Source organism: Perca flavescens, chromosome 4, assembly GCF_004354835.1.
Source record: "Perca flavescens isolate YP-PL-M2 chromosome 4, PFLA_1.0, whole genome shotgun sequence".
Taxonomy (NCBI): Eukaryota; Metazoa; Chordata; class Actinopteri; order Perciformes; family Percidae; genus Perca; species Perca flavescens.
The window spans coordinates 21,084,176-21,109,818 of NC_041334.1; the positions used below are offsets into that span (position 1 = coordinate 21,084,176).

At 41.6% G+C, this 25,643-nt stretch overlaps 2 protein-coding genes across 10 annotated transcripts in view; one reads left to right on the forward strand and one right to left on the reverse strand.

Annotated features, from left to right (window-relative positions):
* The window catches only part of megf6b (multiple EGF-like-domains 6b), a 72,830-nt gene extending 59,012 nt beyond the window's left edge, over window positions 1-13,818 (forward strand). For all 5 annotated transcript variants that reach the window (XM_028575646.1, XM_028575647.1, XM_028575648.1 and 2 more), the window contains 25 exons: window positions 584-715; window positions 851-979; window positions 1,102-1,230; window positions 1,477-1,611; window positions 2,158-2,292; window positions 2,396-2,521; window positions 2,624-2,755; window positions 3,136-3,264; window positions 3,414-3,545; window positions 4,029-4,157; window positions 4,252-4,380; window positions 4,706-4,834; window positions 4,928-5,056; window positions 6,446-6,574; window positions 6,726-6,854; window positions 7,303-7,431; window positions 7,588-7,719; window positions 7,826-7,954; window positions 8,057-8,185; window positions 8,336-8,464; window positions 8,656-8,784; window positions 9,699-9,827; window positions 9,909-10,037; window positions 12,003-12,131; window positions 12,425-13,818. In XM_028575646.1, coding sequence (XP_028431447.1) covers window positions 584-715; window positions 851-979; window positions 1,102-1,230; window positions 1,477-1,611; window positions 2,158-2,292; window positions 2,396-2,521; window positions 2,624-2,755; window positions 3,136-3,264; window positions 3,414-3,545; window positions 4,029-4,157; window positions 4,252-4,380; window positions 4,706-4,834; window positions 4,928-5,056; window positions 6,446-6,574; window positions 6,726-6,854; window positions 7,303-7,431; window positions 7,588-7,719; window positions 7,826-7,954; window positions 8,057-8,185; window positions 8,336-8,464; window positions 8,656-8,784; window positions 9,699-9,827; window positions 9,909-10,037; window positions 12,003-12,131; window positions 12,425-12,492 — 3,185 coding nt within the window. In that variant the 3' untranslated portion in view covers window positions 12,493-13,818. The remainder of the gene's footprint in view (window positions 1-583; window positions 716-850; window positions 980-1,101; window positions 1,231-1,476; window positions 1,612-2,157; window positions 2,293-2,395; window positions 2,522-2,623; window positions 2,756-3,135; window positions 3,265-3,413; window positions 3,546-4,028; window positions 4,158-4,251; window positions 4,381-4,705; window positions 4,835-4,927; window positions 5,057-6,445; window positions 6,575-6,725; window positions 6,855-7,302; window positions 7,432-7,587; window positions 7,720-7,825; window positions 7,955-8,056; window positions 8,186-8,335; window positions 8,465-8,655; window positions 8,785-9,698; window positions 9,828-9,908; window positions 10,038-12,002; window positions 12,132-12,424) is intronic.
* The window catches only part of kcnab2a (potassium voltage-gated channel subfamily A regulatory beta subunit 2a), a 104,495-nt gene continuing 92,659 nt past the window's right edge, over window positions 13,808-25,643 (reverse strand). For all 5 annotated transcript variants that reach the window (XM_028575654.1, XM_028575652.1, XM_028575653.1 and 2 more), the window contains 9 exons: window positions 25,268-25,312; window positions 24,974-25,017; window positions 24,596-24,682; window positions 23,234-23,319; window positions 22,916-23,036; window positions 22,582-22,676; window positions 21,168-21,288; window positions 18,468-18,556; window positions 13,808-17,452 (listed from right to left, as the gene is read on the reverse strand). In XM_028575654.1, coding sequence (XP_028431455.1) covers window positions 17,363-17,452; window positions 18,468-18,556; window positions 21,168-21,288; window positions 22,582-22,676; window positions 22,916-23,036; window positions 23,234-23,319; window positions 24,596-24,682; window positions 24,974-25,017; window positions 25,268-25,312 — 778 coding nt within the window. In that variant the 3' untranslated portion in view covers window positions 13,808-17,362. The remainder of the gene's footprint in view (window positions 17,453-18,467; window positions 18,557-21,167; window positions 21,289-22,581; window positions 22,677-22,915; window positions 23,037-23,233; window positions 23,320-24,595; window positions 24,683-24,973; window positions 25,018-25,267; window positions 25,313-25,643) is intronic.

Here is a 25,643-nt window from a genome sequence, read left to right on the forward strand (position 1 = left end):
TGCTTCATGCTCCCAGACTGTTGGTACGTACTGTAACACCACACAGCTCCTTTGGCAGGAATGCTGATGCTTATATGTCCTGGCAGCACATTACAGGAAGTCAAAGGCTCTGTTTTGTGTCTTCCAAAACTTGAACTTACTTACTTTACTGAAGGTTGACAGGAATAACGGCTGCAAAACAAATTTAGATACATTATTTTTGGGACCTGATGAATATTCGACTAGGATCGAAACGTTGTCCATTCAAATACATTTGTGGTTTGGAGTCAATGTGTTGGCGTTGCTTTTTTTTATCAGTCCTGATTTCCAATAGCCTTGAGCCTACATGTGATGTGTGTACTGTATAGCTAACTACCCTCCTCCTAACTTTACTAAGACTTGTAATAATCTCTGTCAAGCTTGACATATTCATCAATAAAAAAAAAATTCTGCCCTAAAAAGTCAGAGGCAGGTACCAAACGTCTTGTTTGTGAGCGTCATATGTCATGATTAGAGTTCACTGTGAACTGTCATGACTCAGCTAGATGTTGGTGCTAAAGAGCAGAGTGGACTTGAGTCTCATTCATTACCCTGTTGTTTCCAGTGTGTTTGGACGACACTTTCGGCAACGACTGCAGTTTGACTTGTGACGACTGTTCTAATGGAGGAAAGTGTAATCCATGGAAAAATGGCTGTGACTGCCCCGACGGATGGACAGGCATCGTCTGCAACCAGAGTGAGGATTGGCTCAACATTTACAGACACTTTTGACACACATACACATATGCATACTGCCACTGCTGTATCAAATTATAAAGTCAGTCTTGACAGATTAGCAGTGATAGACCCTTTTTATTTTTAAATCACACAGCATGCCCCGGAGCATATTTTGGTAAAAACTGCTCATTCCCCTGTAAGTGTAAAAATGGTGCCAGCTGTGATCCGGTCACTGGTAGCTGCCGCTGTCCGCCTGGGGTCAGTGGAGACTTGTGCCAGGATGGTAAGTTTTCCACCTTTGTCGCAGACAAAACCATTTGTTCCTTAATCTTCAGTGCAAACATTTGTTTCTCACCACAGGAAGTAGTTATCTGAAGTTTACTTTGAGTTGTTTCCTGTGTGCAGGCTGTCCCAAGGGCTTCTATGGGAAGCAGTGCAATAAGAAGTGTAATTGTGCCAATAACGGGCGCTGCCACCGGACCTACGGAGCCTGTCTGTGTGATCCTGGACTCTACGGCCGCTTCTGCCACCTTCGTAAGTCCCACTGTTCCAACATTACCAGAGTCTCACCCTTGAACTCTCATATCAGGAACCCATGATTATTAAAGCATTGATTGACAGGCTCACTGTGACTTTTACCTGCATTGCAAGTATCCATATACAATACAAAAATAAAGCTTGTAAATACTCGTGTTGTGGCTATAATTTTGATGTATCATTTCTTTCTGTGCACCATCCTGTTGTGAAATAATCTCCTCCTCCTCGTTTCTTCTTCTTTAGCTTGTCCTAAGTGGACCTTCGGCCCCGGCTGCTCTGAGGAGTGTCAGTGTGTCCAGCAGAACACCCTGGTGTGTCACCGTCGCCATGGCACCTGTGTCTGTAAATCTGGTTACCAGGGCAACACCTGCAAGGAAGGTGAGCACACTGTGGCAATACTCTGCTCATCAACAGACGTTACTTACGTTAAGTCTAGGTTGTAGGTGTTCTGCTTTAAGGTGTCATCACAATATATATTACAGATGACAGATTTTATTTGAACTTTTTAACTGTTTTTTTTTTTAACTGAAATGAAGTACGTAGAAATGTTTGTACAACACAACAAAGAAACATCAACACAAGTCAAAGCCCCCACCCTTGATGCAACTGCAGACAAAGAAAACAGAAGGAAAAATAAAGGTTGCCAGAGTAGCGAATAAATGTCCATGTATGCCAAGATATGCTGTGTCTCCAGAGTCCATACAGGCTGAAATATAGCCACGCTCAGAGGGGCACATAAATCAAAGTGTACTGAATTGCAGTAAAGTCCATTTGCTTTCTGATATAATCAATAAAGGGAGTCAGAACCCTAACAAATGTACAGTATGAGTTAGTCGAGGATCTCCTCTTATAAAGATTTAGATTCGCTCATATTACAGTTGTCTTAACATGGTAAGTAAGTGCTTTGTCCTGTTCCGTCTCTAGAATGCAACCCAGGTACTTACGGAGCCGGCTGTGAGAAGAAGTGCGCCTGTACACCAGGCGTGTCATGTGATCATGCGACTGGAGAGTGCCAACGAAAATGCACTCCTGGTCATCATGGAGAGAACTGTGATCAGGGTAGGTGGCCCTACAGAGGACATCATCTCATCATGCTTTAAGGCTTATTTGTTTTTTTGTCCTCCCATGTTGTGACAAGCCTCTCCTGTGTGTTCTGTGTCAGACTGTCCAGGGGGAAGGTTTGGAACAGGCTGCATACATCCTTGTAACTGCACTGGCGCCCCATGTGACAAAGTGACCGGCCAATGCAAGTGTCCTGCGGGGACATCAGGAAAGCACTGTGAGAACTGTGAGTGCAGACTGATTTAAAGAAATATATATATATTATATATATATAAATAACCACACAAATTTAACATAACAATCATACGAATGTGAATCTTTTTCACAGTGTGTCCGGAGGGTTCCTGGGGTCCAGGCTGCATAGAAACCTGCCCAGTTTGTGAGAATGGAGGCGTGTGTGACAAACACAACGGGTCATGTAACTGTCCTCCAGGGTTCATGGGCAGATTCTGCCAGAACTGTGAGTATCAGCAGTGTGCATTTTTGGTTTCCACAGCAACATGCATTAAACAGTCAACGAGCTGAGGAGGATGGAGGCACTGTGGAATATGGAACTCACACAGTGGTGCAGTTTGGACAAGAAATAGAGCAACATGTCAGAAGACAGAGGAGCAGTTTCTTTTCCGAGGTCATTAGCTAAAATCCTTTAGCTGCCTGAAAACCACCTCAGACATAATTCACTGGGAAGAACAAATATAATTCCATTCAAACCACCATTTGACGGCTGAATCACAGAACCAAAGCTGTCATGGGAACTTGCTGTTCTCTCATGCAATCCGGTGAAGTCGGTTATGGTAGATTAGTCTTGATGGTTTAGATTTCTTTTTTTTTCTTGTGCAGCATGCCCAAGTGGACGTTTCGGTCAAGGATGCCAAATGAAGTGTGTGTGCGAGAACAATGCACGCTGTGATCCGGTGAGTGGGCGGTGTACCTGCGCTCCTGGCTGGACTGGACACAACTGCAGGAAAGGTAACTGTGCTGGAAAACACTAGTAATCACCTAACATAAGCTTCTAACACTGAAGAGAAGTATGTAAGAACACTTATCATATATATCTGACCGTAAAAGTAAAAGTCCCTTTTTATGTCTGACACTCAAATGTGATGTTTCTGTTGCAGCCTGTGATGCAGGGCACTGGGGGGCAGACTGTGCAGGAACATGTGACTGTAGAAACGGAGACGGTAGCTGTGACGCTGCGACAGGCCAGTGCAACTGTGAGGCTGGTTACACTGGAACACACTGCCACCAGAGTATGTAGTTATGTGTTAAAGCATTTAAAGACCACAGTGTTCAATCTGTTATGATATCAAGTTAATATGTGTAAAATTAGTTTTTATGATCATAGCACGTTTTAAGTTTTTGTTTGCATAAAAATTACTATATAGTTTTTGCACACCAGAAAGTCTTATTGAAAAGAACAGTATGGATCACTTGTGCTCACTTTTTTATCTTTCAGTCTGAGGGCTAAAATGTTAATAAAATGAGCCGGAAAAAATGGGTAGAGCATTTGTGTTGCTTTCAGCCCACTCTGCACAGTTTTATTCTTTTTTTTTATTCTTGGTGCTACAACCAGATGGTGCCAAAGTCACAATTTCAAACCCTACACACAGTTATTTCAGTTTTGTCTCTGTGGTAGAAGTGTGTTATTTTACAACCATCCTTTAGAAAACATGACATACATACATATCACTAGTCTGTGAATCTAAGTTTTGTATGTGTGTATATTTCCTCAGAGTGCCCATCAGGTATGTTTGGTCTCGGTTGTCGCCATCGATGTCAGTGTGAGAACAAGGCGTTGTGCGACCATGTGAGCGGAGCTTGTACCTGCCAGGTGGGGTGGACCGGAACCTTCTGTGAAAAGCGTAAGAGAAGCTCCTTCACATCACAAATGCAAATTCACCCACTGAATATACATGATAGTAACAGGTAGTCTTTACATCTGTGCGTGCGTTTCAGCGTGTCCTCAGGGTTTCTACGGACTGGACTGCCAGGAGAAATGTTTGTGTCTAAACGGAGGGAGCTGTGACCACGTCAGCGGAGTTTGTTTCTGTCCTGCTGGCTGGATCGGTCCGTCCTGCAACATGAGTGAGTGACAGGTGCACTTCAGAAAGTTATCAGGTTAATAGTTGCTGGCATCACTCCAGTGTTATGAAAGATGGATGGTATCAGGACATTTGTGTAGCAGCATCGAAGCACAGAGATCATCTTTGTAATGCTGACTCACAGTGGAACAAAAACACGCTTGGTTTCAGAGTTATTTGGGAAAACCCAGCCCAGTCACACATGAGAAAGCACCTACTTGATGTTCCCCATGCTATGGCCTGTATCACTTACCAGACACTGGAATTTCCACTTTTGATCAGCAAAGTTCATCAAGAGGTAATGATATTGTTGGTCCCTCTCCTGGCAGCATGCCCGACTGGTTTCTATGGGGAAGGATGTAACCAAAGCTGTAGCTGCCGCAACGATGGCATCTGCCACCCGGCCAGCGGGCTGTGTGTATGCACGCCGGGCTGGACCGGACCCAACTGCACAGAAGGTGAGTGAACATAACACAGAGCAAAGTAATCATCTATATGACAAGTAGATAAAGGGGTCACAAGATGGTTTTGTCCATGCATTTTTCTACCAGAATGCCCTGCAGGGTTTTACGGAGCAGACTGTCGGCACCGCTGCTTGTGTCAGAATGGAGCCACCTGTAACAAGACCAACGGAAAATGTACATGTGCCAGTGGATGGATGGGCACAGCCTGTGAACAGGGTAAGACTCAGAGGTGCTGTGAGTGAGAGTCTCCGTATGTGTGACCACAAAACCACCTTCAGATTAATCATTTTAAGAAAAATTCTTATTTACTACAACTTGTGGCTTATTCTTGTACATTTTGCCGTCATTTATAATAATATATTCAGATCTTGGAACACTGACATTGATACGGCAAAGAATGACGGGGCAAGAAACACATGCTCAGACAGATTGATCAGAAAGGCCAATAGTTTTATTATATTTTTTAAACACACATTGTCGCTTCCAAATAAGTTTGGCTAACGTGGGAGTTTGGTTAAAACGTATGATTGTCTTACTGCAGGTGGTTCTTGCCTTGTCAGACTTGTTTTTTGGAAATTGTGATTTTTGATTATACAGTTAAATCAATCACACTTTTCTCTCTACACTCTCACTTTGACATGCTTGTAGGGCTGGACGATAAACAGAATTTGGCGAATTACAAACATCTTTTACCGACCTAAACTTATTCCTATCACAATTTTCAATAAACATCAGTAGCTACCACAACTAATGACATCTAACCAGAAGTTCAACAAACCAGTCAGCCAACAGACTGGCATCTTTAACTCATCATACTGGAATTAAGCAGGACAAATACCAGAATTAAGCCAAAATCTGAAAACTTAATACACGCACTGAGGTATAAACATGTATCGTTATGGGGAGAATCTAATCATTCACCTTGCATCTTGATTTACACTTTAGGTTGTTTGGCCCAGCTCTAAAAACTTCTGAACTGAATTCAGCCTCATCTTGCAAAGCCATAATGATGTTGGCCAGTCTGGACAGAAATGCTAAAGAATAACATTACCTGAACCCTGAAGTAAACATTTAAACCACTTGCCTGTGGTTGTTTTACTCTGCTCAGGAAATCAATCTGCTGCCTTAGCTCATTTGTTTTTACCTACAGTCTGGTTATTTGCTGGCAGAGTTTGTTTCTGCACCACAGACTGAGTCTGCTCTGTAAAAGTCTCTGTCGACCCGGCAATGACATTCCTGCTCGTTCTCCCTCTGAGCTCCACATCACATACTATCCTCCCTCTGTGCCTGTTACAACCTTTCCCTGTCGAGCCGTGCCAGGCCCAGCCCCCTCCTCATGCTCAGGAAATCTCTAATCCTGTCCCTGGAATGTCTTTACCCTCTAAACTCTGTGACTACTACCTCTGATTGCCAACTACATACTTTGTCCAACTATAAATTATTGAAAAAAAAAAGAAAAGAAAAACCTGTTGCAGCCCTCAGCAGAAATATAACAATGCATGCTTCCCTGTCGTAAATAGTTCACATCATGGTGTGTCTGTTTTCTTTCTTTTGTCTTGTCTCGTGTGTGTTTCTGCTCGTGCGTGCTGCTGTATGTTTACACAGAGTGTGTGGCGGGCAGGTTCGGGGCGGACTGCCAGCAGCAGTGTGAATGTGAGAACGGCGGCCAGTGTGACAGACAGACCGGACAGTGCAGCTGCAGCGCCGGCTGGATCGGAGAGCGCTGTGAGAAAGGTGAGCCAGTGAGTCTCTGCACAACTGAAGCAAAACTGAACCAACAGAAACGTTGACCTCATGGGAAGTGCTGCACTTTGGAAACTGTTGGACTGGCAATATTGTGTATTTTTGTTAATCATAACCTCTAATTTGCACCTTCTCTGCTTAGCATGTGAACCAGGCCTGTATGGTGCCGGCTGTGAGGAGAGATGTCAGTGTGTGCACGGGGCGTCATGTCACCACGTCACTGGAGAATGTCAGTGTCCACCAGGGTGGAGAGGAAAGCTCTGTGACAAAGGTACAAGCCTGCGGTTAAAGACACTGTGGTGCTCTTGCAACCCCTGCTGGATGGAGTTTGTCCTGTTGTTTGATAATTAACTTTTTACGTTTGTTACAAACTCTGGGATTTATTACAGTGTTCAGGATGTTGTTCAGATTGTAAAGGCCTTTGAGGCAAATTTACAATGTTGGGTAAAAATCCCACGCGGCCGCGGGTTCGACTCCGTGGCCTGTGGCCCTTTGCTGCATGTCATTCCCCTTCTCTCTCCCCTTTCATTTCTTCATCTGTCCTGTGGAATTAAAGGCCTAAAATGCCCCAAAAAATAATCTTAAAAAAAAAAAAAATTACAGACTGGTCACAAAGTAGGATTAGAGATGGGGATAAAAGGGAAATGTGCAGAATTAAGTTTCTTTCCAAGTTATAGCTATAGACATCTCCATATTGTTTCCACTTTGTTTCCTTTCAGCATGTTTGCCGGGCATGTACGGCAAGGGTTGCATGCAGCGCTGCGGCTGTTCTCAGGGCACGCCCTGCCATCACGTCTCTGGAGACTGCGGCTGTCCTCCTGGATTCACGGGAAACGGCTGTGAGCAGAGTGAGTGCTGCAGGACCAGCTTCAGCCTCCAGTCCATTTAGAAAATGAAGACGCTTTGTTTTGTTTTGCTTTTAAAACACATCGAATGACACATTTATGATGCATCAGAAAGCAAGGGCATCTCTAACTGTACATGTGAACCTCTCCCTCTATCAGCTTGTGTCCCAGGAACATTTGGACAGAACTGTAACCAGGTCTGCCAGTGCTCAGAGACAAACCAGCTCTGCCACCCGGTGTCTGGATCATGTTACTGTGCTCCAGGTTTCCGTGGCCCCAAATGTGACCAAAGTACGTAAGAAGGCATATTCATACCTCCTTAGACATATATTACATTACACTGAAGTAAAAGCCTTGTGAAAGTACTCATTCTCTGCTGTTTCAATTAAATGTTCAGTTTGTGGAGAGGGTCGTTATGGTCCAAACTGTAAAAGCGAGTGCCAGTGTGAAAACGGAGGGAGGTGCATTCCTTCCACTGGAGCCTGTGAATGTCCAGCAGGATTTATAGGAGCACGCTGCAACATCAGTGAGTCCATCTGAAACTGCGCTGGTGACAGTGTGAATGAATAAGTAATAAATGACAGTATGGGATGACAAGTATCTGGTGTGTGTGTCTCGATGTTGACAGCGTGCCCAGCCGGGCGTTACGGAGTCGACTGTGCTCGGGTGACGCTGTGTGGAGACGGAGCCCAGAATGACCCAATCACCGGTCGCTGTGAGTGCGTCCCTGGACGAAGAGGAGAGGACTGTGCACACGGTGAGTTCCTAGTACTGTTGATACAATTTGAAGTGCGGCAAAAAACCTGCACCTGAATATTCTATTTTACACACAGCCACCTGCCCCACCATCAATGTGTGCTTAGCGGTGAAAGCTTTTGCCTCCCCGTAAGTGTGTTTTCTGCCTCAGGCTGCCCGCCAGGCTGGTTTGGGGCGGACTGTGTCCAACGCTGTAACTGCAGTAATGGCGGCGTGTGTGACTCTGCGACCGGCAATTGTACTTGCGGTCTGGGCTGGACTGGTTCACACTGCAATAAAGGTGACACACATTTTTATTTATCTTGTTTGTTAATGCAGTCGCGCTGATTGTTGTAACCTGCTTCAGATCATTACCGCATACATGATCTGCTGTAGAATGCAAAATGTAATCCTAGTGTTACAATAAGTCATGAGGTTGATTTTGCTTCTTCTTTTTGACTTGTCTTCCTGTTTTATTCGTTTGTCTCCCAGAATGTCCTGTGGGCAGATTTGGTGCCAACTGCCAGCTGAAATGTAACTGTCAAAATAACGGCACTTGTGACAGAGTGACAGGGACATGTCAGTGTGTTCCAGGCTACTATGGACATCTGTGTGAACACGGTGAGAACTGAACAGATAAACACACACAGAGTGAGGATGAAACCCATTAATTAACAAAAACATTAACTGATTCTAATAACAAGTTTTGTCTGTGTCCCTAAAACGTGAGATATATTATTCCTCTTTGCCACAGAGCTCCATTGTTGTTACAAACTATTAAAAACACATCAATGAGCCACACCATTACACTAAGTGACATTTCCCTTTTATTACAATGAAAATGGGCGCTGTAGTTTATTTTGAGTCAATCCCACATTCACCGTCATGCTGCTGGAGATGCTCACTAAATCACCAAATGTCTATTAATCCACGACTGAAAATAGGCCTCAACAAATGCAGTAAATACTCCTATTTGAGTAGCGTTTAAAAACTACAGTGCCCAGCTGTTTTGGAAAATGATCTAGCCTTTTTAATGAAAATATACATTTGTGATGTTACATGTTACATTGTCAGTATGAAGAAATAGGCTTGGGGATAAGGGAAAAACCTATTTAGAAACACATGGTTTGTTTTGATCTTTTCATGGCATTTGTTGACAATAGTAAAACTATAGAATACCCCCAGTCTTATCCTTTTAAATAATTAAATATCATTGCGATACACAAATACACAAGAAGGTAAAAAAAAACAGTAATGATCTCCCAGTGTGGCACCTGTCTTGAAAAATGTTATTCTATTTGGAATATAATGGAGTAGAAGTATACAGTAACATAAAATAGAAATTAAAGTACAGTACTCTCTTTCCACCACTCTTCGATACCCAGCCGTCTCAAAAGAACAAACAGGAAAACTAAAGCTTTCCCTCTTGAGGGGTCAAAGTTAAACCCTGGGGTTTATATTCATTCATCCATCCAGTGAGGACATTTTAAATCATAAAGGTTGGCTTTAAGTCTCTTGACAACCCTTGTCCTCAGCCTGTCCTCCGGGTCTGCACGGCCCGCTGTGCCAGCTGCAGTGCGACTGCACGAACGGAGCTTCCTGTCACCCAGCGTCGGGCCAGTGCATCTGCCCTCCAGGATACCACGGAGCTCGCTGTCACAGAGGTCAGCCAAATCACTGCTGATTACCACAATATAATAACAGGATTACTGGCATTTCTTGCCCTAATGTTTTTCCTCTCTCAGTGTGTGAACAGGGTACCTACGGTCATGGCTGTGCCAAGCTGTGTGACTGTGAGGACGACGCTCCGTGTGATCCTGGGACAGGAAGATGCCTCTGCTCCTCAGGGAAGACTGGACTCAGATGTGAAATCGGTAATCTTTTAGCCTTTTTCTGACTTTAAGAATGTGCATCCAGTGATATGCAGACCAGTGTGTCCAGCATATTTATTTAAGAGTTGCTCGTTAAGAGTGAGGCTTCTTGGTTTTCTAAATTGGGCAGTTTACGCCCAGGTGGTTAAGGAGCAATTAAACTTTAAGCCATTTTTGTAAAGTCTATTTTACATTATAGTTTAGGGAAAATTTAGTTAAAGGATGGATGTGTTAAAATGCTCATATTATGCTCATTTTCATGTTCATAATTGTATTTAGAGGTTATATCAGAATAGATTTACATGGTTTAATTTTCAAAGTACACCATATTTTTGTTGTACTACACATTGCTGCAGCTTTTCTTTTCACCCTGTGTGTTGAGCTCTCTGTTTTAGCTACAGAGTGAGGCATCACACTTCTATTCCATCTTTGTTGGTCGAAAAGTCTTTGAGTCGCACATGCACAGTATCTAGGTAAGGACTACTAGCCAGTCAGAAGCAGAGTGTGAGGTCGTGCCATGCTAGCAGCTAGGCGAGCATTATAACGTGTGTTACTAAGTAATGCATGTTTGTCACGGAAGTAAAGGCTAGACTACAACAGAGCTGTTTGGAGCAGTTTGTAAACAGTGTTTTCTGTTGGAGATGGGAAGTCCCTTTGGGGTGGACTTTGGGCTTTTTCACTTTGTAAACCTATAACATGCACAACAAAAATATATAAAACGCAAAGGAAAGGGAAGCCAAAAAGCATAATATGAGCCCTTTAGGGTAAACCTCAGGTTGACTTTGGAATTAGTCAGTTAGGCCGGCCACACACTGGCTGCATCGCGTAAACGTGTCAGCTGTGTGGCGTGTCCGTTTTTATTTTGACTCCCATGTTAACAGGTTAGAGCTTTCACACTGCCTGCGTGACACACATGTCTCAGGCGCGTGCATATTAGAATTGGAACCAACGGCTATTTTTCACGCAACAAGCAAGCGTGTTGGAAGCGTTTCCAGGAAAAATAGAATAGGAAAAGATGTTTATATGTAATTTTGACACAAATACATATTAATAAATGACATGTTTGAAAGTCTCTAGGTTTTGACATAAATGCAGATATAAATGTAATTAAAAAAATATATAATAAATGATTATTGATTTTCAAATATTGCACCTGTCAAGACAAAACAAAATATTCTGTAGCCTATTTTGCCGTCAATACTGTCGACGTTGTCTTTGCTGTAATCAAATCAGTATATATTTATGTTTAACATGAAGTATACTACTGCTTGAGTGCAGTAAATCAATGGGAAACATACAGTACATGTGTACAGACAAGGCTAGCAGCAGCAGTGCCGCGTCAGACACGTTTCTGGTGTGTAAAGACACAACAGAAACGCAACAGAAACGCCACACTCACGCCATGCAGCCAGTGTATCCATTAAAAAAAAGTTTGAAAAAACAGGTTCAAAGATATCAGAATTTGCTGCATTGGGTTAAGATGAAAGATTGTTTTTGCTAAAGTACAATATTTAGAAAAGTTGCATGTATGTTTTGTTATTGGTTATTGATATGCCTCTTACACATTTCTGTATCCACTACTTAATATTTTATTGTGTAAAAACTATTTCAAAATGTTTTTGTAAATTTAGTGTCTTGGTCACATGACTAATCAATGGACTGTGTATAAATGAAACAAACGACAACCTCTGACACGATACTGATAAAGGCAATTTAGCCAAAAACATTTGGTGCGATGAATCATCTGACTTGCCCACCATTTTACAGGAATAGTTTGACATTTTGGGAAATCCATTTTTTATCAGAGCTAGATGAGAAGATCAGTACCAGTCACAGTGGTATTAATCTTCTCATCGCTCTGCTAGGAAGCGGATATGCATATTTCACAAAACATCAAATTATTGTTTTCAAAGTACATTGATCTCTGTGTAGTTTTATTAAACTGTGTGTAATTGTGTTTTGTGTCAGACTGCAGAGCGAATCGTTACGGGCCAGAATGTGCAGAGACCTGCGAGTGTGACAACGGATCGCAGTGTGACCGACGCAACGGCCGCTGTGCCTGCCTGCACAGCTGGATCGGTCTCTCTTGCCAAGAAGGTACAGTGATGACAAACTGACACACGTGCATCCCTGCTGTGTGAACAGTTATCACAATTCATTATTACATCCAGGTGGACGGCAGGTGACAGGCTTTGCAGACTCTTGAGTCGGACCAGAAGTGACATTTCAGCTGACTTTGTGAAATAAGAGAAGACAACTAGTTAAAGTGCTGACAGCGTTCAGGTTCCTGCAGAGACTGCACTTTCTCTTTGGTGTCATCTTTGTTCTGATCAAATATGAATGTGTGTTTGTGCTGAGGGGGACTCACAGCTCTTTGTGCGTTTCCTCAGGTGGACCTCCGCACCTCACCTACGGCAGCAGCAGCAGAGCAGACTCGCAGCGCGAGAACTCATTATAGCACCGCCATCTAACTGGAAGACTCGACTGGGACAGATCGGCCACGTTTTACCGACGTGACTCAAGTGAGTGAAAGCTTGTGACAGGAAGTTGTAGCAGGCAGCTGGAAGACCTTCATGGAAATAGACTCTCCAATGAGTACTGCCGTTTCATGTTTGGACCTGAGTTGGATGTTACTTTTTTTGTGTGTGTGTGCCAAAGTGTCCTTTGAACTGTCAGGCTGACCTGCCACAGTTGTAATTAGTGATTTTCTTGCGGTCAAAGGGAAACGACAAACATTTTAGTGTTTAGGATTAAAATCGCTCCCGGAAGAGATTGTGGTTGCATTCACTGCACTTTTGGTATTTTGTGGTTAATATTGTGTCCTCAAAATAGCTTTTGCAGGTACTGTGTATAAAATTATCTAATTTTGCTGGATATGATGGAATCTCTGCCGCTCAGTTTTTGAAACCACATTTCATAATTTGCCAGTACTATGAAGTTTTTTTTTTCAATCTATACAATATGAAGTACTAACCTCAGTCCGATGGTGCTCTATTGTACAGTGCAACAAAGACTATAATGATCTTTAGACCTTACTTACTTGCGTGGCCTTGTTGAATACTCAATTCTGATTGGTCAGAGCTCATACCGCAGATCACAAAGGGGGCGAGAGGGTGAAATGACATGGTGATCGCTAACTGTGCTAATGGCAACAGTGCAAAAAGAGTTAGCTCCATGTTTAGTTAAATCACCGTGGCGACCTGGCTTCTGCGGGGAGCGGTGCTCATCAGCGGTAAAGTTAACCGTCCGGATCGGGACGAAGGCGTTATTAGCGGGTAACCTCAGTATGAGTAACAGTGTAATACGCTGTGTAATAAGCGGGATGAGGCTGATTCAAGACCCCTCTGAGTCCTGCATCACCCTGTCAGGGTTCTAATTCGCAATAATGAACGGCTCACTCTACATTATCTCTTACATATCACAGCAAAGCACATTCCTGTTGACTAAATCTGCCTTAATGGACAGCTGAAATTTTACAGTTCATTATGACTCACTAAAGATTACTCATTCATGTGCACCTTCTTTAAGGTTAAGAGTATAGGCTATATAAAATGTTTCTTTTGAATTGTGTATAATTTCCTTTTTATTGTGTATAAATTGCTTCATATTTATATTTCTCACAGTTGTATACAATTGAATATACCGTGACTTTAAAATGCATTCTTTGTTTTCCACTGGATAAGAGACTTTGCAGCTCTGCCAAATCTACAGTCCAATACACAACCCAAAATTATATTTCACACTTGAATGCCAATAAAGACTGACACATTTGGTTTGTTTACTATTCTTATTTATCATTATTTCATTTTCATTGAAGATCTAAGCTGTACACCCTGTCTAAATTCAGATTCAAGCACAGTGCAGATAGCAACGCCTGCAAAGAAAATGAATAAAGGAAAAGAGAAAAGGCAGAGGTGATCACAACCAGAAATATAGTATATACAAAGGTCAAACTATGTACAGGAGATACCAGGCTCTCACTACATCTTCTTCAGAGTGAAGTCAGTCCACCATTGCATTCACTTCAGAGCATTCCTCAAAAAATGCATTACAGTAGTACACAAAGAAATTGCTTAATTTTTGTCTCTCAAAATCAATACAATACTGACAGGAAAAATGCAGCATGATGGAAAAAAATAAAAAGTTATTTTGATTCTTTCTACTGCATTAAAGGCTAAAACATAAAAATATATTCTCTGTATCACCTAGAACCTTCTGTAAATTGTCATTACAATGTTAGAACAGCAAATATGAAGAAACTAGGACCTCTTAAAGCATGAATTTCTCCTTAACAGGCGAGGGCACCAGGTAACTACACTACAGCCTTAAAACAGTTTATTTCTACAATGTGCAGAAACCTTTCAACACCACAAGATCTTTGTTGGGCTGGTCAGCACGATGTGAAATAACACTGATGGTTAAAACAAAATACATTTAAAGGGCAAGTTTGACATTTTGGAAAATGTGATTATCCCTTTCTTTGCCGAGAGTTAGATGAGAAAATTGATAACGTCTGCATGCTAATTATGAAGCTACTGCCAGCAGCCGGCTAACTTGGCTAAGCATGAAGACTGGGAATGTGGAAACGGCTAGCCTGGCTCTGTACAAAAGTAACACAGTCCACCTACCAGCATCTGAAGCTCTCTTGTTAAAACTTTATATCTTGTGTGTTTAACCTGCACAAATACGTCAATTTGCAGTTATACGGGCGAAATGAACAGGTCTTGTGTCAAAGTCTGTCCCCCCTCAAATAGTGTTTCTCTACCATACAAACGTTTTTTTGGATGAATGAAACAAATGTAACATGTTAATTAGTTAGCTTTAGAGGAGCAGTAGGTAGATCAGGTCAGGCTATTTGTTTCCCCCTTTCCCGTCTTCATGCTAAGCTAAGTTTGCCTACTGCCGGCGTTCACGCTACTTCATATCGAGCAGTCAATCTTTTTTATTTCAACTCTCAGTAAGAAAGCAAATAAGCGTATTTCCCAAAATGACGAACGTTAAGTCTCAAACTTCCTCCCCACTCCCTGCAGATGACAATATTAAGACACAGGAACTCCACAGACTAAATTAACTAATTGTTCTTTGCTTTTCTTTTTTTCTTCTCTTCTGAGAAAACACAGACACAGCAAATCAAACGTATACAGGGATCAACTAATACAACAGTCTAAAGCAAGGGGTTAGTTTAGTTGCCTCCCCATACACGCACACACAAAAACATCAACAGCAGAGACAAAAAATCCCTTTGCTTCTGTTAAATATCACGTAAGAGGAGTAACGAAGCAGACCGCACAAATCCCGCACAGTTGTTCATTTCTTTTGATTATCATTCACACTAATATGACAGTTTTCTTAATACGTACTGGTTTATTTTTCTGCTAAGAATCAATAGTTTATTAGCCATTAGTAAAGATTTGTTACCTACACGTTAGTAAGCGGAGTAGCATCGCCTTGCTTGTCCCGTATAGGTACTGTAGGCTGGGTGAAGAGGCTCCATGCTTTGAGGATGTATCACATGCTATCCACTTGTGCTTTAATCACAGTAAGAGAGCATCCAAAGGAGAAAGAATGATATAGGGCTGCAGTAATATTTCTGACACGTCTCAGGTTGTATTGTTGCCTGAAACAAACCTTACCAATCCTAAAGCAAGTAGCTGTACTTATGCATTCTGTATATGAAGGACATATTATTTGTTAACTAGTATAACAGCATGTTCGAAAAGATATACATATGGAGTAAAGTCCATACCATAGATAGATACCAAGCTGGACAACACATGCGCCAAGATGAGTTCTATAATCTTGCAGGAAGTGAGAGTGAAACACTTGGATGTGTCGTCAAAGAGAGATGAAGAAGGAGAAGATCTTTGGCTCAAGCCACGCTAAAATGCAAGTGGTCCTGCCCAGTGTCCACACATGGAAGAAAGACGGACGTGTAAATACAACCTCCAGACCATGTGCACGGGCCCACACGACTAAAACCACCTGCTCTGTTCCCTGAGCTGCTGCCACCCACGGATTAGCTGGACACAGCGCCTTCTCCTTGCAGCTAATGACACTTCCACCAGTCAGCGTTCCAGTATTTACTGGGGACATGAGACCAGTCGGCCAAAAGGGACAGCTGTCTAACTGCTCGTCTACGCCAAAGCCCACAGTGCAGTCTGATGCAACTGTAAATAAGGCAAAATACTTGAACAACCTTTGATCAAGAAAAGGTTTCCATGAGATGTGGAGCCAGCACTGATATGACCACTTCCTGCACAGTAAATCCTCAGCCTGAAAACAGACAGCAGAGGCTGGGTGACACAGTGAAGTACGACACCGCATTAGACGTAACGCAGCTGCAGTTTTGACCGTTAGGGATGAATAAGTAGCTAATCTCTTCAGTGGCAGACGAGCTGCCCTGACACATCGGCCTACGCTCCTGACTCGTCGTAACAGACGGTTCACTGGTCAGGACGGAGGAGGAGCCTCATTCCCCCTCATCTTGGCCGCCACCGCCACGCTTACGACAGCAGGAGGGTCGAAGCATCAGGCTGGTCAAACGTATTGCCAGTGAAGACACAAAGGGAGGATGAGGAGGAGAGGGAATTATCAGGAGGAGATATGATTCTATAGTGCAATGGCTGTGAGATAAGACTATCGTAATACCATCCTCTCCCCTCCTTAGAACTACCCTCCAACACCTGTACTGACAATACTAAAGTGCTGATTGTTAAAACCCACGAGAAGGCTCGTACACTGACAATGTCGACAACACAAACAAATGGTCTTCTCAGAGAAACCTTGACGGACTCGTACAGTACACACGTGTTTGTAAACAGAACATCCAAGGATCAAATGCATGGCTATGGTACATGTGCAACAGAGTAGTTTTCATATATTCGTACAGTATGAACTTAATCTTCCTTTTAGTTGCATTCAGTTTTAGAAAAAAAAAAAGAAAAAAAGAAAAATCTGGCTGCCAAGCAAGCGTGTGCTTATTTTTTTTTACTTTTTTTTAAAAGGTATTTGTTTTTATACATTTTTTAAATACGTTCAGCTGAATTGAATGTATAACTGATTTAAGTATGAGCGCATATCCCTAACCTCTCTTCCACTTTTGTCTTTCTTCCCTTCCTTTCCTGTGGAGGTGACTGTATTTTTTTTTCCCCTTTCCTTATCTCATCCCTGTAATTCTAAATGAGGTGCCCTGGGTGGCCTTGGTGTGGCCAGACTCATGCGCCAGGGTCTCACTTAGTAAAAGCTCAAGCAAACAGAGGATCAGGCAAAGGTGGGGCTCTGCGGCTGCAGCCCGGGTGCAGCCCTGCCGGGCAGGGCCGTGCTGCGCGTTAGGAGCGGTAGTCCTTTTTACTGTACGGCTTGTTCCCCAGGATGCTGTCCACCTCGTGTGTGATGGATGATGACAACTTTGGAAGAACCTGCAACAGGAGAGAGACACACATGGTGAATATGTTCTCTTCACTTACATTTACGGTCAGTGGTTTTAGGTCATTGTTTAAAATACAAAATGATCATAAATTGTCTGCAGTTGCACATCACAGCCTCTAGATAGCGCTGAAGGGTGACTTGAGTTTTTTTCTAGTTGGCACCAATGTTGTGCCATCCAGTCTGCAACTGCAATACAGCAACCAAATAACTTGGGAGATTATTAGACAGTTTATAGCTTATCTGCGGCTTATTTCATTTTTTGTATGTAAATATTGTGGGTCGTTTTAAAATACATTAACTTATTGACTTATTAACTTAACAACTTGAGTTTGTTTTTGTATCTTGTTTTACTTACATCCAGCGCTGATTTGTGAGTGTAAATTATTACACATTATACAGTGAAGGAAGAAGTATTCAGATAGCAAAAAGGACAAAAAAATACTCCATTACAGGTAAAAATCCTCTCTTTGAAATTGAACTTCAATGACATCAAATTAAAAATACTAAAATACTAACAGTAAAAAGGAAACTGCAGAGCCCTCGGGAAATGTGAGCTCAGCATTTCAAAACGAAATATCAAATGTGCTTAGGGAGAGGAGACACACGTGGGAGGATGCAAAAGCATCAAAATATAAAGGGGTAGGAATGCTCTTTGCTGCCGCAGGCCAGACATAATGTACGGAGAGAACCCCCCTTTGAAAACCCCATTAAAAGAGTGCATCTTATCAGGAGAGGAAGAAGTGGCTGTAAGCTCGTCTTCAATCCCCCTGGCGAATGATACTCTGCTGACCTTATTAACTCGGTACAGTAAAGCACCCAAGCGTGCAGCAGCAAACTGCCCAAGAGGTCCAGCTGTACCCAGGAGATGAAGCTGTTGTTACGAAACGTAAGGCACGAATATGGGCCTGATAAAACAGGTCAGGTCACGTTTTCACAAATTAAGCCACTGATTTGCTATGCAGAACAACAAGCGCGTGTACAAACACACTAATTTTGTGGCCTCACCTGTATTGCTCCTATGTTCTCCATCAGCTGGTCGGTGTTGGACGCCCCTAAAAGGACAGAGCTCACTCCCTCGTTCCGTAGGCACCACGCTGCAGGAGACCAGTAAATAACAATGACACCCCCAACCTTGGCTATAGACACACGCACAAACGCACGCACACAGACGCATCGCACGCAAACACATTTCCACAACAACACTTCACAAACATACACCAGGTTGATAAAAAAAGAAAGCTACCGCAACATTTCCTGTCCACAAAAACTTAATTTTACAAAAATAATATAAGCTATAGCTGGCCACAAACTCTGCACTTACAACCCACTAAATGCTAAATTATACTGTCGGTAGATGGCTGAAAGGAAGCAACTAACTATGTTATACATATACAGTACAGGCCAAAAGTTTGGACACACCTTCTCATTCAATGCGTTTCCTTTTTATTTTAATGACTATTTACATTGTAGATTCTCACTGAAGGCATCAAAACTATGAATGAACACATGGAATTATGTACTTAACAAAAAAGTGTGAAATAACTGAAAACATGTCTTATATTTTGGATTCTTCAAAGTAGCCACCCTTTGCTTTTTTATTAATAAGGGGGAAAATTCCACTAATTAACCCTGACAAAGCACACCTGTGAAGTGGAAACCATTTCATGTGACTACCTCATGAAGCTCATTGAGAGAACACCAAGGGTTTGCAGAGTTATCAAAAAAAGCAAAGGGGGGCTATTTTGAAGAATCTAAAATATAAGACATGTTTTCAGTTATTTCACACTTTTTTTTTAAGTACATAATTCCATATGTGTTCATTCATAGTTTGGATGCCTTCAGTGAGAATCTACAATGTAAATAGTCATGAAAATAAAGAAACAAATTGAATGAGAAGGTGTGTCCAAACTTTTGGCCTGTACTGTATATATTGTGTATGCTGTTATAGTTTAATCTATAACCATATATATAAATATATGTATAAAAGAACATAGTTTTTGTATATTATGACTTAAGTTAAGTGGTAACTTTAGATGTGAAACTTTTTTTAAATAACTCAGCTCAGGGTATCCTGTCGGAGTACTAATCCAATACCAGAGCTTTCTTTCTCTTAAATTTGAAATCTGTTTACATCACTGCGTGGAACTCACTGAAATGATTTTTATGTAGCTAACTTGAAACTTTCTGTGGCACTTAAAAACTGAGTCAGCAACCTGCCATGACTGAATGAATAACACATGGCAGCAACACAGAATTTTAAAATGATGGTCTGCTTAATAAACTCAGTTTCTCCAGTGATATTAATCCAGCATATCAGTACAGCATCCCTGTGTGAAATAAATGTAGAGGAGCAAAAACTACAATATTTCTCTCTGATGAAAATTAAGTGGCGTAGAAGTAAAAAGAAGAATAAAATATAAATATTAAAGTACAAGTACCTAAAAATTGCCCTTCAGTACAATACTTGAGTGAATGCCTAAATTCCAATACTGCACTCTGCTAATAATATGAAGAAAACACACTTTGTTATCTCTCTGAGCAAACTGACACAAAAAAACTCATCTGTTTGGTGTGGTATTATAATTGTGAGCTGTGTTATTCAATACAACTGCACGGAATTGAGGAAAATACGCTTGTAAGCAGATTACAGCATAAAGGGACGAAGAATTTAGCTGTAAGAATAGGGGGATAATAATTCTATCCAAATCTTTGACCAACTTGAAAATATGGCCATACATGAATACAGTTGAATGTCTGGAGTGACGCAAGTGTAGACCTTCCCTGAGGCCACTGAGAAACCAAAATCATCTATTAACTCTATTCTCACAACCACCACCTGAATTTACCACCTGCTCCAGCAGCAGCAGCAGGCCTCAGTCCATCAGTGTTATATAGTTTTTATTCAATACTGAAGTGCCACAGTGATGTAGAGGACTACATGATGGACATAAATCTCCTGTGCTGCCTTCAGGAGTGCTGGAAGGATTTATGGTAATGGGAGAGATGAGGGTGTCCACTAATGGGCCGTGAAACCTAATCTATGACACTGCATTACGGCGAGGGTGAAAAATCTGCCGCTGTCGGCGCTGAGATAGGAGAGGCAGTCCTAGATTTACTCGCCTGCGACGCTAACGTCTGATGCTTTAACAACCCTCGCAGGAGCGTACGTCTTCGGGGGTTTGCACATTCTTACTTTCCTGCCCGGCAGTGAATCAATATCGGTCACTTGCTGGATTTATGTCTGGGATTCTATTTGAATGCAGACGCTGGGAACTGTTACATGTTAACACCACAGGCCTGCATGCACAAACATATACTGTAAACATGTTTGCATTACTTATGATAATATTTACATCACTGTCTTAATGTATCCAAGGGACGGTGCCAGATCCTTCTTTGGAAGGCGATACTGTATATTTTATTAATGTTAATGCCTATTGGTCCCTGAGAGACAATGAGACCCGTTCTATATGCGTTATTGTCCCTATTTACCTGGATTTCCTCTATATTCTACTCTCTTTTCCTCATTAACCTCTGTTGAAAAAAGACAGTAGTTCCAGCACACACAAAGACGGGACAACACAACACACCACACCAACAGTCAAACCAGACAGCTGCCAGAGCGGTGTTGACCTCGGCCCGTCCGAGGCAGAGGGACGGACAGACAGACAGAAAGAGAGAGAGCGGCAGAGTGTATCTGCGTACCGATGGCGAGTTGGGGCAGTGTGCAGCCCAGCCGCTCCGCGATTGCCTGCAGCTCTTTCAACTTCGCCTGCTGACGCCGGCCCTCCTCGCTCAAGATCTTGTCCTTCAACCACTGGTAACCCTGTCGAAAACACAGCACACCTGCTCGAAAACACAGCCCTGCTCACACGCCGCTGCGCCGCAGCTCCTGTGTCACCAGGGCCTGTTTTTAAACATGTGACTGTCTCCTGCGGTCTACATCTCAGCCAGGGAACACAGCTACAGCTACCCTTACTGAAATGCTGAATTGTGTGTTCATTATTATTATTATTATAAAGTTACAAACAGAGACAGAACATTCTCTATTTAAATTGACTATTGCGGTTTTTACTGACATATCCGTTTGTGCTCAGTTAAGTCAAAACACTAATCTTTATATTAGTATCAAGCATCAGGAGTTATACCATAATGCCAAATAGTAACAAATTATAAACCAGTAAGAATAATCAAAGAGCCAAAATACCACAAACATCCACAGACAACACTGAACCAGACAGCAAGCAGCACATTCCACACAAGTCACCACAAGTACTGCACAACACCAAAATGGAGAGCTACTTTCCTCTCTGATTGACGGTCACTGACACACGAACCACAGACACACAACATGCCACTCCACTACAAGGACACATTGTTGCTTAAGTCAGGTGTTAGCTTCTGTGTAATGCAGGGGGCGGAGTCGTCTCTGACTCAAAACTTATTTTGTTCAAATTCTTGATCTCAAAATCCAATTATGCATTTTAACATTTTGCATTATAACAAGTTAATATGTCACATTAAAGTGACATATTCCACTGGGTTTGTGAGTGTTTACTGAATTAAATCACTAAAACTGGTTCTCCTCCTCAAAATGTTCAGTTATTATGGCTGTTTTGATCCCTTAAGTTTCCTACAACAACATATCGAATTTCTTCATGATTCATAATTATTTAGTTTAATATATATATATATATATATATATATATATATATATATATAATTTATATATATAAAAAAAATTAAATAATATATATATATATATATATTTTTTTATTTAATGTTTTTTTTTAAATATGTACACATGCTGTGCTGCTACTGCGTGTATACATATATATACATATTGTGTGTTTTGTGTGCACTAAAATGCATTAAGCTGACACCAGCTGGCAAACAGTCGAACAGCACCGCTGAAGAGTTGCACAGTGCATGGCATCAACCATGGCAGTGAAAACACAGATATGTGAGCTGTGCACAGAATTAAAGAACCTGAAAGACACAATACACACAATGAACAAACAAACAAACTAGCAACCAATAGGGAGACAAGGAACGGTGACACTAGCACAGATGACCAGAGCGGGATAAAGACAGAAAACAGCGAGCGCAGTTTGTCTACCTTCAGAGAGGCCCGGGAGTATGGAGGAACCCTGCCGTCGTATTTCCCTGAGATGATCCCACACGCCAGTGGTGACCACGTCATGGCCCCTACACCTGGGAGCAAAAGATGTGATCATTATAACGCCATCACTTTCTCAGAGTTGAAGTCCTTATTTTGTCTTTGAAACAACCAAACACTAGGTCCTTGCTGCACAAGTTTAAAATCTTGGAACTCTGAAATACTTTGTTCTAATTTGCATTTAAAACTTGGATTTGTTTCTCCAGAATTTGTGTCCAATATTATTGCAGTCACCCAACTTCTGTCGTCCTACTGTAAATCCATCACGACTTACCTATCTTATGGAAGAGCTCAGGTAGCTGCACCTCCACCTTCTCTCTCTGGAACATGTGGTACTCAGCCTGCTCGCAGATGGGAGGAATCTGGTTGAATTGTCGTGCCACAGAGTACGCTTCCTAAAGGAAAACATGGAAGTAACAAAAAAGTAGGCTCATACACAGTACAGTACTGCATATATATTATAAAGAACATCAATGGACATCAGGAACAGAAAAGGATACAGCAAGGTCAGAAATAAATTCAAATCTTTGTGGTGGAAGAAAAAAATTAATATTGACCCTGTGTATTACTACACAGATACTCCGAGTCTCACCATTATTTCCATCGGGCTCCAGCGGGATGTTCCCCAGTACATGGCCATGCCTTGGTTTATCACATGGGTCATAGCTCGAACCGTTTCTTCAAGTAAAAATACACAAAAATGTCAACACCATTAATGCTGGAGTCACACACAGTTGTGTTTACAGACAAGTGTTTTCTCTGCCGTTTTTTTATTCTCTATAAAACAAAGCAATGTACTGAATGTGTATCTGAGCGGTTCTGTATGATTATAAGAGATTTAATTGGTATCATTTGCATTTATGGATTCAGGAGAGAAGTGGGAAAGCTGATTATGTTAATCAGAATAATGAGTGATTCACTCAGATGAGTGTGACATCTATTCATAACAAGGCACACTTGGATGACATTAATGTAAAAATCCACAAGAAATGACAGGGGAACATAAGAAGGGCCCATTAAAATGAATAAGAGATGACAGGCACAAGTTCAAATATTTAATCACAGACAAAGCGTTTCACAAGGTTGACAGATTGGACTACAGCTCATGTATTTAAAGCAAGGAGGGTTAAAAACATGTTTGGTTCTATACATTTTTTTTAAAATAAGTGAGATTAGTGTTTTCCATTAATGTGCTGACTAAATGTTACAAAGATTAATCTCATGTTATTTTGTCAACCCTCAATAATCCTCAATCCATCTATTCTCTGTGCTGATGTGCGGTTTTTGAAAACCAAATCAGCCCTATCATCTAGTGGGCGCTAGGCTTAAGAGGGTTTCTCTGTAAAGTGAAAGAATAGCAGCTTACCACCTCTTCACCCTGCACACTGCCCTTTAGCTCCTGCCACAATAAAACACACCAGATGGTCCAACTACTGCAATTTTGAAGACATAGACTCAAAGTTGTCCCTGTGAACTGTGTGCAATCTTTAAAGGGCAGATGAGCAAAAGAATTGCCTTGACGTTTACATCAAAAACACCAGCTACTTCTGACTAACAAGACACTAAAGTATTGTGAAAGTGTCGAAGCTAGTGAAGCATTACACTGAAGGCAGGAAGATGACCTCTGACCGAACTCTGTAACCCAAAGTGGAACTCCTAGGGAGCAGATGCATACTGTGTGACCAGCTGAGCCCACACACAGTTAGCGCTCTGCCATTTAAAAAGGTCTCCAGCATCACTATCTATCCTCATTTTGAGCGTGGAGCTCCAGGACAACATGCAGCTTTTAAAAATAGATATTTTAGTTACAAGCCGTTTGTATATCTATAGCTTTGCGTTACAGTAGTGCAAAATGACAAAACATACGAAAAACATGGTTAAGTGGGTGAGAGAGAAAGAAAAAAATATGTGATTTTTCAAAAGCAAGAAAGGAGAGAGACAATACAATAATTACCTTCCATAGGTGTATTAGGGTCTGGTCTGTTGGCAAAAACCACATCCACATAGTCTAACTGCAGTCTTTCTAGAGAGGCTTTTAAACCTAGAAAAATGCACCACAGTTAGTCCAGTAATAGTGAACCTTTTGTGCTACATGATTATGCTCTTCATAAAAACTCAAACTATAAACTAAAATAAAAATAAATAAATAAAGCAGACTCTTATCTCAAACTATTTATTGTACCCAAAAGTTTTCTTGGTAAACCCCAGAGTGTCTCAATTAAAAAAAATGAATAGCAGCACTGATTCCCTTAAGCCAAAGCATCTAATTAGGAACTATTGTGTTGTTGCAGTGTCAGTAATTAATCCAATAACCTGCGGTGCTGCTACTTACCTTCTATAATGTGTTTTCGGGATAAACCTCTTTCAGTCTCCGCTCTATAGAAAAAAACAAAAAAATACACTTGACGTTATAAACTACTAGAAATAAGACTGGACCTGCCCCCTCCGCTGTGATATAGCATCCATCCTTTGTGAAATATGATCTAATACAGTGTTTTATTGAAAGTAGCTGAAAACAGATCGGTTTGGATGACACATGATCCCATTACTAGGAGCATCAAACAGAAAAATTATACAGAAGGATCGTTTCTCATTTGAGTCAAAGAAGCAGCCAGATGAAACTTACTTTCCACCCCAGAAGATCTTTGTTGTTATCACCAGGCTTGAACGTCTGAAAATGGGAAATGAAAGCATATCTGTTATATCTGCCAAACACAGAATTATAGCAACAACAAAAAAGCCTAATGTATGGGAGCTGGAGATATCTAAGGTCTACACAAACCTTATATGTATTAACAGCTAGGATGAAGCATGGACTCCTACGTTGGGCAATCATGCATTTCTACATTATTCTTTCAGTGTCACACACACACACCCACATCCCACAATAAGCAGGACTGTGCCAGAACTCAACTGGCGCCAATGAATGAACGTAAAACCTGACAGAGCTATACAAATGACAATCCAGGTGCGTCAAAGTAGAGGACAAGGGATTAGGAAGT